Here is a 12567-nt window from a genome sequence, read left to right as displayed (position 1 = left end):
CCCAATGAGATGAGCCAGGTACCTCACTTGGAAATGCAGAAATCACCCGCCTCCTTCATTGATCTCGCTGGGAGCTGCAGACCAGAGCTGTTCCTGTTTGGCCATCTTGCCAGCCACTCCCTTTAATTGTTTATTATTCATTTGGATTGAAAGTATAATTACTAAAGTTTTCGATAGGAGTTATTTTACAAAGTAAGTTGTAATCTTTCAATAGAAATAGGCACTAAATGTTTTCCTAACATTTGGATTAATTTTCCTTGGATGGTGATATAACCATCAAAACATTTTTGGTAAACAAATTTAGAAAACAATTTTAAAAGGTAATAAGATAATTGAAAGCTGTTATTTTCAACAATCGTAATCAGTTTCTGACCTACTCTATTTGATACAGCATATGCCTTTTGGTTTTCTGTTTGTTTTGTTTTCCATAACATGATATGACAGGGTGTTATTGTCACTGTTAATTGCAGGCAAGAGTACAAAAAGTTATTAGAAGTTAGCTTGTGAGCATTTAATAAATGGAATTATTGAACTCTAGACAACATCTGGAGTTCACTAAAAATGTATACCTTAATAAGAATCTTCTTTTGATCGGTTAATGTTTAGATGACAGTCATGAGAATGCAATAAATACCTCGTGTCTGGAGGTCAGCAGGATGTTTTTCTAGGCCTTTCTTGTTTTTATGGTGTATAAAATAAAGTTATGTGAGCTTGATGAACAGAGGAACAAAATTCCAGGGTCTACTTCTCTTTTGTCTTATTTTTAATTTTTTTTTTCCCTTACCAAGTTTTGTGACTTCTTACAGAGGATGAGACAAGTGTCAGTCAACCCGTGGGAGAAATCTTGGGCCATGCCTTCTCTATTTTTGATCCTCTTTCTTACTGTCTTTTAAAATATTTTTAGGTTTTTATTTTGAAACAATTATAAATTCACAAGAAGTTTCAATGATATGTACATGGAGGCCTTTTATACCCTTCAACCAGTCTCCCCAAATAGTAAAATCTTCAATACACGACCACATTACACTGTCAAAACTAGAACATTGACATTGATACAATCCAGAGCTTTTTAAGATTCAACACTTTTCTTTTGACTATTCTAGGCACTTTATATTTCCATATGAATATCGTAATTATCTTGTCAATTTATATTAAAGTCTTTTTTGAATTTTGATTAGAATTGAGTTGAATCCACAGATGAAATTGGAAATAACTGCCATTTTACAATATTGAATCTTCCAACTGAAAATCAAAGTATACATCCCAATTTTTTCGTATGTCATTAATTTATCAATGTAATTTTTTGTAGTTTTAAGTGTACAAGTCATTTACATCTTTGTTTAGATTTATCCCCAAGCCTTTAATATTTTTAGTGATATTTTAAATTGCACTGTTCTTAGTTTCATCTTTCAGTTGTTGAAATTAACTTCCAGTTCATCCTAGGACTACCATTGGCTAAAGCATTACCTCTTCTAATATAGAAACTTCTCATATATAAACATACAATTGATTTGTGTGTTGATCTCTTACTTTGTAATTTTGCTAACCTCAATTACTGTAGAACCATTTTTTTAGATTGACTTTTCTACATACACTCTCAGGTAGTCTTTGACAAAAGATACTTTTACTTTTCCCCTTCCAATCTGAATGCTTTTTTTTTTTTTTTTTTTTTTTTTTTTGCACTGGACACAATCTCCAGTAGAAAGTATAATTATGCCCACATTGGTGATTATGTTGGTCTTAGATTGTAGTATCCTGCATGTAACAACAACTTCCAGCACTTGAATATCCACTCCTTCTCCAACCCACATACTGGCAGAATTCATGTTGGGAGACTACATTTACTATGAACATACACCCCTCATTTGAAACAAGACTAGAATACACGGGAAAGAATGTTTATTCACTAAAGTTCTAACAGACTGAAGGCCATTGTTTCAGATTCTACATGGACATTGCGCAAAAGAACATGGGTTGAAATTTGCCTGGCAGTAGCCTAAAAGTAAACGGTCTTCAAGGTGCATTTGAAGGAACTGTAGGAGGGAAATGGGATAATTAATTCTTAATTATTGATCATTAATTATATGTAATTAGTAATTAATAACTAATAATTAAATGTAGCCACACTAGCTTGGAGGGATTTGCGGTGAGACATCTAAAATACTAGGGCATGGTGAGGGCTGGAAGACAAAAGAATGAATCACTTAATAGGAATGGCTGTGGGGAAGGGCTTGAAGGAACCATCCTCTTGCTTCCATGTGAGCCATGAACATTAAACATGGAGAAATGAGGAGCGGCAGCAGATCCGTTTGGGATGCATCATCTTCAGGGGATGCTGAAAAAACAACAGCATTTGGTTTCCTCTACACCCCTTTCCCCTCCCCCGCAAGCCCAGGGAGGGGGCTGCAGTGGTGCTTTGTGATGCCAAAGCCACCCTAGGACTGCCATTGGCTGGGACGCTGCCTGTATGATCAAACAAAGCTCAAGGGTGTGGCTTTGCCTTGTCACCAGGAGGGTATATATAGGGAGGGCAAGAGCTCTGGGACATCCCCCTGGGAAGCTTCAATATAGCTGTGGAAGTCTGGACTCTACAAGAGCCTACTAGAGACATTCTACAACCAACCACAATCATGGAACAGCCAACTTCAAGCACCAGCGGGGAGAAGATGAAGAGCCCCTGTGAATCCAACAAAAAAAATGATGAGGTAAGACTGTTAGGTTTTGAAGGGAAGGAGAGGGTGAAAGAAAGACACACTGAGAGGGGGTGGCTCGAACAGCAACACAGGAATATGGCAGACACCTGTGGCAGCGGGGGGCCCGCTTAATGCCAGAGCCCACCGCTGCTTACCGGCTGGGGTGCTTGTAGGTATGGGTGGGAGGGGCCTGGGCAGTATGGCTTCCTGCCTGGCAGGATATTGATAAGATGGTTTTATGATCAGGCTGTTTGGCCCTTTTTCCAGTGGGATGTCATTGTGGTGTTTCTTGTAACTTTGCCCAGCAAGATACGATAGGAAAGTTTCTTTAGTTGGGCCTTTGTCCACCTTGTGTTACAATGAGTAGGCAAGATTTTTCTCCCGGCCCGAACCCCCATGGAATGTTTCACTTTGACCAAGGTCTGCAAAATAGCAGGGGGCTTACTAAATGGTGGTTTGGACTCGCATTCTTGCCTTCTACTTTAGTATAAAAGGAAGAGGGGCGTTGTTGAGTATCTGGCTGCTTCCTGCTGAATGGGGGAGCTGTAATCAGGGTTTGGGTTTTGCAGCAGTGGGTGTTGGACTTCAGAGTTGTTTTCCTGGAGGTACTGGTACTGGACTTAGCAGAGGAGAAGGATGGTATCCATGTGTTGCTGGGTGGCTGCCTGGACAAGGGAGTTTAGCCTTCGGGAGATAAAACAGGATATGAAGGTGAGTATATATGGGCCAATTGTAGTATCAGGAGGAGGAATGTTAAGGGCCCTAAGAAAGGGGCCACCTGCTATCCCAGTGCTGAGTGCAGCAGAGATGTTTAGTTCTTTTAACACTAGAATGAGATGTAGAGCCTGCATAGTGTGTGTGGAGGAAGATGAGACAGAAGCTACTAAAGGAACCTGGATGGTCTGCTTGTTAGGCAAAATGTTAATGTCTAGACTGAAACACCAGGGTGCATGTTCCTGACCAATTGGCCAGTAGACAGAGATAAGAGTTTGTGCCATAAAGGAAGAAGACGCTGGGGGTGGACAGACAAAAGTTGTAGGTTATGGTAGCAAGCCATGAGAAGGTGGGGGTTGAATTCTGCACAAACCCTTTGTTTTAACTTTTATATTTTTCCAAGTTGAATAGCTGCCAGCAAGGGTAGCCCGTCTGAGGGCCTGATAGGAAATGGTGGTGGTGGAGGAGGTGAAGGCTGTTTGGTTTTGGAGAGAGAGGGGGAAGTGGGTTTTTGTAACTATTAGCCACTGTGGTCCTGACAGGGCAGAAGGATATAGGTTGCAGTTGAGGGAATTGTTTGTGGATTTTTTCCAGGGAGCACCTTTGAGTTGGATACATGGAGAGCGCCTCCAGCGGAGAGGGGGAGGGGTTGGTAAGAGGTGTGGGAGGGGTTGGTAAGAGGTGTGGGAGGGGTTAGTAAGAGGTGTTTTATAGAATCCGACTTGTATCATGTTTAGTTAAGAGGCTATGAGGCGTAGGAGGGTGACAGCCCTGTGTGTGACTGTGTGGGTGGATTTGATGGATTGGGGGGAAAGGTGTTTAGCCGAGCAAGATTATAAACAGGTTTGGGAATGAATTGGTTAAGTAGGTGAGATGCAGGTTTATTTTGGACCAGGTTTATGTGGCCAGGTTGACAGGAAGGGCTGTGAACTACTGGATTTCTGTGGACAAACAAATTTAACAGTTGGAAGCAAGAGGAGAGTGTGACTGATTTAAGAGGCAATGTGTGAGGCTGATGAAGGGGGCTCAAATGTTAGATGTTCGGGGTGGGGACTTAGAATATCCCACAGACAAAGAGGACAAAAGGAGAAAGAGGAGATTTGAGTAGGAGTTGACAGTTTGGAAGGTGCCCTGCAGTCATATCTCCTGGATTAGTGTGAGAAATTGGCATGGACTATTCAGGGACATGGGGAAGGGAAACCAGGAAAGACCTGAAATAAAGTAGGAGATAAAATATTGGAAATTGGAGATGGAGAGTGTTATGGACTAAGGTGTTCTGGATTGGCAATTTCTGGAACTCTTGTTAAGTATAGTGAAGTTGGTCCTGTCAGGGAAGGAAAATAATTTGGGGGTGAACAAATTTCTAGATGTGAATCTGGTGCTCTTTTTAGTTTCGAATGATATATTCAGTGTAGAAAGGATGTTAGCTTTGGCGCTGTGGGAGTAGTTAGCATAACCTGGTGAGAACCCTCCACATAGGTTGGAGAGGGGAGGAGGAGGAATCTGTGATTCAGACCTAGTCCCCGGGTTGTAGGGAGAGGGAGGAGTGTTTTCAGGATGGACGTTTAGGCTGGGTCAGTAAGCATTTGCAGACTGTCTTATTAGATGTTGGGTGAGGTATAAGGCCGGCCAAGTATTCCATATAGAAGGGGGAGAAAATACAGGGAGATTCTGGAGGATAAATGGGCATTTGTACATGAGTTTAAATGGGCTTAGGCTGAGGAGCTTTTGGGAAATGACTCATAAACGCATGAGGAACAGTGGGAGAAGTGAAGTCCAGGCCATTTTAACCTTTAGGGAGAGTTTGGTTAGTTGTTTTTTATACAATTTTTCCTGAAGATTGGGAGTGGTAAGGAATATGCAAAGCCCATTTAATGTTTAGAGCCTTTGCCACCTGTTGGTTAAACTGTGAAACAAAGTGGTCCACTGTCTGACTGGATGCAAGAGGGGAGTTTAAACTGGTGGATAATATGGGTGGAGAGAATAGAAGCGATGGTGTGTGCCTCTTTGGTGGTGGTAGGAAAAGCTTTTATCCATCCAGAGAATGTATCTACTATTGTCAGAATGTAGAGGAATCATTTTATGGGGGGCATGTGAGTGATGTTGATTTGCTAGTCCTGCCCTGGTAAGTGTTCTCAGGCCTTGTGATTGAAAAGGAGGTGGTTTGATAGCTTCCTGAGGGGAAGTTTGAGTGCAAAGGGAACATGCCTTAGTAATATGTTTGAGATGGGCCACTATGGTGGAAGAATGTATATAAGTTTTTAAAAGCTGGAGTAGGGGCAGTAACCGGCATGGAAATGGTTGTGCACATATAAAAGTACAGATAGTTTTTAAAACTTGGGCAAGACACTTTATCACTGAGGTCGAACCATTTTTTCCTGAATGACACCAGCCCAGGCAATTGGGATTTGTTCCTCCTGGGTATATACAGGGTGTATGCTGGGAAAAATGAGCAATAACAATGGGGTTTTAAGGGCTGCCTGCCAGCCTGCAGAATTCTCAGTTATGGCATCTGTAGCCTTCCGATGGCCCTTGCAATGGATAATGGTGGCCATCAGAGGTAGTTTATCCACCCCCAGCAGCTTATGTATGTTTGCCATTTCTTATGGGGGTTCCTTTTGCAGTTAGGAAACTCTGTTCCTGCCAGATTAAGGCATGAGAGTGTAGTTCATGGTATGCATATTTGGAATTGGTGTAAATGTTGACCCTCTTTGCCTTTGCTAGGGTGAGGGCCCTGGTTAGGGCAACTAGCTTTGCCTGTTGAGAGGTAGCATGGGGTGGGAGAGCATTGGATTCTAGGAGTTTATTTTCAGCAATGATGACATAGCCAGCTGCTGGACATGGCTGCCTAAAAGAGCTTTCATTAATTAACCGTGTGTGTGTTCCCTGCAAATGGGCAGCTGAAATGTGCTGGAAGGGGGAGGAGAGGGAGTCTAAGAGGTCCAGACAGGAGAGAGAGAGCTTAGAGTCGGACGTGTTTACAGGAAGGAGGGTGGCCGAGTTGAGAGTTTTATATCTCTGGAAGGTGATTAGACGGTTACCTATGAATAAGGCGTGTACCTGCTGAAAGTGGGATGGTGGGAGGGATAGAAGAAATTGATGGTTTATGAGGTCCTGTAGGTAATGGGAAGATGCAATAGTAATGTGTTGGTAGAGAGGGAGTTTCTGTGCCTCTAAGGCCAGCGATGTGGCCACACCCGAGATTTTTAGTCAGAGTGACCAGCCTTGGATGACAGAGTCCAGTTGTTTTGAGAGATGTGCAATGGCTCGTGGGGCATCGCCGTATGTTTGGCGAAGTAGTCCAAGAGCAAGGCCTTGGTTGGAATATATATACAAAGTACAGGCCTTGGGATTGGGCAGTCCCAGTGCCAGGGCAATTAAAAGGGCATTTTTTAGTTTTTAAGTAGGATTTGTTGGGGCAAGCTGGGTTTAGGGGTTTTAGGATGGGCCCATGTGAGGCCACGTAGAGTGGCTTGGCCAGCAAGTCAAAGTTGGGAATTCACAGCCAGAAGTATCCCACAAGGCCCAAGAAGGAGGGGAGGTACTTTTTTTCTGTGGGTAAGTGGCATGTCACAAATTAGCTCCTTTCATTGGGTTGGGATGGCTCGAGAGTTAGGGGTTAGGACAAATCCAAGGTAAGTAACTTTGGTTTGGGCTACCTGAGATTTTGTGGGTTAGGCCCAATATACTCGATTATGAAGGAAGTTTAAAACCTGAGTGGTGTGTTGAATAGACAGGTTAAGGAACAGGCTACAGAGAAGGAGGTCCTTGACATATTGGAGGAGGGTACTAGGAGCAAGGAGAAGTTCAGCTAGGTCCTTGATGAGGGCCCGTCTGAACAGGTGGGGCCTATCCCGGAACCCCTCTAAGAGTACAGTCTATGTGTAAGTCCATGTGTAAGTCCTGTAAGAGTACAGGACATGTGAGTATTAGGATTTTACCAAGTTAAAGCAAAAAGACTTTAGTAAGCTGGATTTCAAGGAATAGTGAAATAGTTGTCTTTTAGTTCCAATACAGAGGATTGTATGGTAGATGGGGGAATATGGTAGAGTATATTGGTTGAGGACCACTAGGTGGATTGGTACCACTGCCTGGTTAACAACTTAGAGATCCCGGACAAAGGGGTAAGTCCTGTCTGTCTTTTGGAAAGCCAGAATAGGGGTGTTGTCGGGAGAATTGACAGGCTTGAGAATTTGAGCTTGTAAAATTTACAGATAATAGGTTTTAGGCCACTGAGCAAGGCTGGATTAAGGATATGTTAAGACTGATGAAGAAAAATGGAGGGGTTTTGAAGGGTTATTTTAAATGGGATGTGATGTGTGGCTACTGTGGGTTTAGAAACATTCCAAACTTCAGAATTAACAGAAGGTAACAGGGTGGATAATGATGATGAGTGGGGGGAGAGGGAAGCATTTGGGTGTCAGAGTAAAATAAAAGGGGTAGAATTGTAGGAGCCACATTGCATGGAGACCTGGAATTGACTTAATATGTCCCACCCCAAGATAGGTGTAGGGAACTGAGGGATAGCCAGGAAACAGTGGGTGAAGGTGGGTATTGAATAGGTTGTATAATAAAGGACCAGTCTGGAGGCCGGGCACGGTGGCTCACGCCTGTAATCCCAGCACTTTGGGAGGCCGAGGTGGGCAGATCATGACGTCAGGAGATCGAGTCCATTCTGGCCTTTACGGTGAAACCCATCTCTACTAAAAATACAAAAAAAAAAAAAAAAAATTTAACCAGGCATGGTGGCGGGCGCCTGTAGTCCCAGCTACTTGGGAGGCTGAGGCAGGAGAATGGCGTGAACCTGGGAGGCAGAGTTAGCAGTGAGTGGAGATCGTGCCACTGCACTCCAGCCTGGGCAACAGAGCAAGACACCATCTCAAAAATAAATAAATAAATAAAATAAAGGATCAGTCTGTTTGCGCCTAGGGAGGATTCCATTGATTCTCACAATAGAGATCAAAGAACTGAAAAAGGGTCCAGAATATTCTGGTAAAACTGAGTAACTAGTTGTCCTATCGACTATCCAATAGGAAAGACGTGGGCTTACCAGAGACTGATAGCATTACCCTGGGTTCTGTGGTGGTGATGGCAGTGGGGGCAGTGGACTCCAGGCCCCATCAGTCTTCAGGTATGGGTGGTGAAGCAGGATGAAGAGTTTCACTGAGCAGAGGCTGACTTCCAGTGTTACTTGATACCACAGATGGGTCAAGGTTTCCAGCGTGTCCTGGGATTAGGCCAGGCTTTTTCCCAGTGTCCGTGTTGGACGCACTTACAACAGGCTCCTGGAGTTGACTGTTGCCAAGTCGAGGAATTCTCTATGCCTTGGGAACCCTGTTGAGTGGCAACTATCAGCATTTGGTATTTAGCCTGGTCCTTTTTTAGGTTTGGGGTTTTTAGTTCCTCCTCTCTATTCTTAAAGACCTTAAAGACCACTTTGATTAAGTCTCTTTGGGAGGTTTGAGGGCCATCCTCCAGTTTTTAAAGTTTTTTTCAAATGTCTGGGGCTGACTGGGAGATAAAGTGTAAATGGAGGTCGATTTTCCCCTTAGTGTTATTAGGGCTTAAGGTGGTATATTTAGTTGTGACCTTTGAAAGGTGGGAGATGAAAGGAGCAGGGGCAGCTTTATTTATGCCAGCTAGAAGGCATGATATCATATGGCCTGGTTTCTGTCTATCTACGGAAGTTGCCTGAAAATTCCAATTGGGGTCAGTTCTGGGAACAGCTAGGGTTCCTATTGGGTTATGAGAAGCATCTTGTTGGTGGAGGGTGTTCTCATGGGCCTGGGTGCCAATAAAGATGTGTTCCCTGTCCTCCAAGGTGAGGGTAGAAGAGAAGATGACATATATGTCATGGCAGGTAAGGCCATAAGATTTACAGAAGTACAGAAATTCCTTGTGGAAGGAGGTAGGATCCATTGAAAAGGAGCCAAGTCTCTTTTCACTATGGGAAAAGTCAGCTAGAGAAAAGGGAACTTGAATTCAGATTATGCCTTTAGCCCTCGCGACCTCCTGCAAGGGAAGGACTTTGGAAGGCCTTTGGGCATGTGCCTGGTTTCTGGAGATAAGGGGTTGGGCATGAGACCTGGTTTGAGGTGGAGAAGGAAGGGGGATGGAGGGCTACAGTAAGAGAGTGGAAGAGCCAGATCCGAAGGAGAAGGTGGAGGGAATGGTGGTGGGCAGGAGGCTGAAGAATGGGTGTGTTGGCCAGGTTGAAATTCAGAGGAGGAAGCCTTGTCTGTAGGAGGAGGCATTTTGGGGGGTGTCTCTTTGAGGAGGAAGATTTGAAAAGATGAACAAGATTGGTAGAGAGAGAGAGTGAGGCATGAAAGGAGACAAGCAAAGCACTTAGAGTATTTACCTTTGTGTTGAAGAAAGTTTTTTAGATTATGTTAAATTTGGAGGTTGAATGTTTTGTTTCTTTGGAAGAGGGGAGTGAATACTCTGGATGGGAGTGAATACCCCTGAGGAAAGTGAGTACCCTGGAAGGCAGTGAATACCCCAGCGGGGAGCGAGTACTCCAGAGAGAAGTGAATACCCCAGAGGAAAGTGAGTACTCGATTCCTCCTGGGAGAAGGGACCCGGAGAGTCAGGGCAGCCCCATAACTATTCATGCTCCCCAGAGGCTGGAGCGGCCAGAGTGGCAGACGTTCTGAGGGTGTACCCTAAGAATGTAGGCTGCAGTCACCTGGTGACTGTGGAGACCTCTCATCTAGCACTGGAATATTTTAGAGAACAGGCAGAAATAGTGAGGAATCTGGAAAGGAGGAAGAGAGAGACTCACCCAATAATTGAAGCCCAGTGTAGGATGTGATGTCCAGCAATGGGGGTGATCCTTGTTGCAGCTGCCTGGAAAGGGAAAGAAATGAAAAATAAGGTGGATTGTTTGATCAATATCTGGAGGTTATCCCAGGGCTGGAGAAGACTAGAGAATAAGGGGAATGGAACTGGGAACAGGGAGTACACTCAGGATCTGGAAGCAGGCCCTGGTCTAGTTTGTGCTGCTTGCTGCTTTCCAGTTTGCAACAGAAAACTTACCCATTAGAACCCAATTACCATTCCAGGTTTTGGCACCAAAATGATAGGTTTTGAAGGGAAGGCGAGGATGAAAGAAAGACACACAGAGAGGGGGCAGGTCAAACAGCAACACAGGAATATTTTAGACACCTGTGGAAGTAGAGGACAAGCTTAATGCCAGTGCCCACCAATGTTTACAGGCTGGGGTCCTTACAGGTATGGGTGGGAGGGAGCTGGGCAGTATGGCTTGCTGCCTGGCAGGATATTAATAAGATGTCTTATGATCAGATGGTTTGGCCCTTTTTCCAGTGGAATATCATTGAGGTGTTCCTTAGAACTTTGCCAAGCAAGATATGATAGGGATGTTTCTTTAGTTAGGCCTTTGTCCGTCTTGTGGTCAGGTGGTTAGGCAGGGTGTTTCTCCTGGCCTGAACCCCCATGGAATGTTTCACTTTGACCAAGGTCTGCAAAATAGCAAAGAGCTTACAAAATGGTGCAATTTGAACTAACAGATGACCCTACCCATGCTCCTCTTCTTCTTCCCCATAGATCCCTACCCTATGATTCCACCTTGTTCTACTCTGGCAGAAACCCCTTCCTCAACGTGCATTCCTTCTCATAAAGCCCTCCTTGCTATCCAGTCTCTATCCTATTCACCCAAAATAATGTCTTTCTGGTCTTTCCCTGTTTTCTTACCAGATGCAGGAGGCACCAAACAGACTCTTAGCCCCCAAACAGAGCTTTCAAAAGGCAAAAACAGTAGAATATCTAACAATAATAGTGTATTACTACAGGAAGGGTAAGAAAATAAATTCAAATCAACTGGAGAATGACCAGTCCCAAGAGAACTCCATCAATCCAGTCCAAGAGGAAGAGGACGAAGACCTAGACTCATCTGAATTATCTTCACAGGAGGACGAAGACCTATACTCATCTGAAATATCTTCACAGGAGGATGAAGACCTATACTCATCTGAAGGATCTTTACAGGAGTATGAAGAACTATACTCATTTGAAGTATCTTTACAAGAGGACGAAGACCTATTCTCATCTGAAATATCTTCACAGGAGGATGAAGACCCAGTCTTATCTGAAGGATCTTCACAGGAGAGTGAGGAGGACTAGTCAAACATGGAGAAACCAAATTGGACAAATCCTCACCACCAATGGCGATGATTACAATAAAATCAAGTTTGAGGAGCTGATGACTGTGTATATCTCTGCCTGTTTTCTGATGGTGGGGAGGAAGGGAAGGGAAGAGGTAGGCATTTGAGAAGGGAAGGATATGACATCCTGTAGTGTTGGCAGACAGACCCACAGGTTGACAGTTAGCCAGACATTGTAAATAAGGCCTGGGGGAGGACTTATTCCTAGAGACAAATTTTCTTCTTAAAATTTTATCTAACAGGAGAGGAAGAAAAGGACTTGGTGTTTGGAGCATGTGAATGTGTAGAAGGGCATTTAAAAAGATCTGTATTGGCTGGGCATGGTGGCTCATGCCTATAATTCCAGCAATTTGAGAGACCAAGGCAGATGATCACCTGAGGTCAGGAGTTCGAGACTAGCCTGTCCAACATGGCAAACCCCAGTCTCTACTAAAAAAAAATACAAAAATTAGCTGGGTGTGGTGGCGTGTGCCTGTAATCCCAGCTACTCAGGAGGCTGAGGCAGGGGAATCACTTGAACCCAGGAGGCGGAAGTTGCAATGAGCTGAGATCTGGCCACTGCACTCCAGCCTAGGGGACAGAGCGAGACTCTGTCTCCAAAAATAAATAAATAAAATAAAATACAAAGATCTGTATTGTATGTAGGTGACAGTGACACTCTTTCCAAAATGAAGACATCAAAATCACCATCTCTAGGCCACATACCTCATAGTGGTTTGGGTTGCAACTCAACCAATACTGTGAGCAACTGAAGCCCCTCATAAGGACCAAAAACCTCACCCTACATAAAGTAAGACAGCATGTCACACACACCAAAATAATGGTATTTGGAGGCCATGGTCCCAATACTAGGGCATTTCCTTGTTAAGACTCTTAACTAGTGGCCATTGTCTACTGCAGGCAATAAATGAAAGCATAGTCTACAGAGAATTTGAATATAATGATACAAGTAAAAGTTGGTATTTTTATTACCACTT

At 43.8% G+C, this 12567-nt stretch overlaps 1 protein-coding gene across 2 annotated transcripts; it reads left to right on the top strand.

Annotated features, from left to right (window-relative positions):
• Window positions 1-2630: 2630 nt before the first annotated feature.
• Window positions 2631-11549, top strand: LOC104658178 (sperm protein associated with the nucleus on the X chromosome N2-like). Of its 2 annotated transcripts, XM_010358137.2 has the most exons (3): window positions 2631-2705; window positions 11124-11404; window positions 11483-11549. In XM_010358137.2, the coding sequence occupies exons 1-3, from the start codon at window positions 2631-2633 to the stop codon at window positions 11547-11549; spliced, it is 423 nt and encodes a 140-aa protein (XP_010356439.1). The 2 variants fall into 2 exon arrangements, with proteins under 2 accessions (XP_010356439.1, XP_010356438.1); XM_010358136.2 differs by having other exon boundaries at window positions 11124-11549.
• The last annotated feature ends 1018 nt before the right edge of the window (window positions 11550-12567 follow it).

Source organism: Rhinopithecus roxellana, chromosome 7, assembly GCF_007565055.1.
Source record: "Rhinopithecus roxellana isolate Shanxi Qingling chromosome 7, ASM756505v1, whole genome shotgun sequence".
Lineage (NCBI taxonomy): Eukaryota > Metazoa > Chordata > Mammalia > Primates > Cercopithecidae > Rhinopithecus > Rhinopithecus roxellana.
This window is presented reverse-complemented; position numbering and strand designations above follow the sequence as displayed.

What these genes read in the sequence shown, in the direction of transcription:
- LOC104658178 (XM_010358136.2), top strand. Translation starts at nt 2,631, where the DNA reads ATGGAACAGCCAACTTCAAGCACCAGCGGGGAGAAGATGAAGAGCCCC. An exon ending in CCAACAAAAAAAATGATGAG is followed by an intron (nt 2,706 to 11,123) that starts GTAAGACTGTTA and finishes TTTTCTTACCAG; the next exon opens with ATGCAGGAGGCACCAAACAG.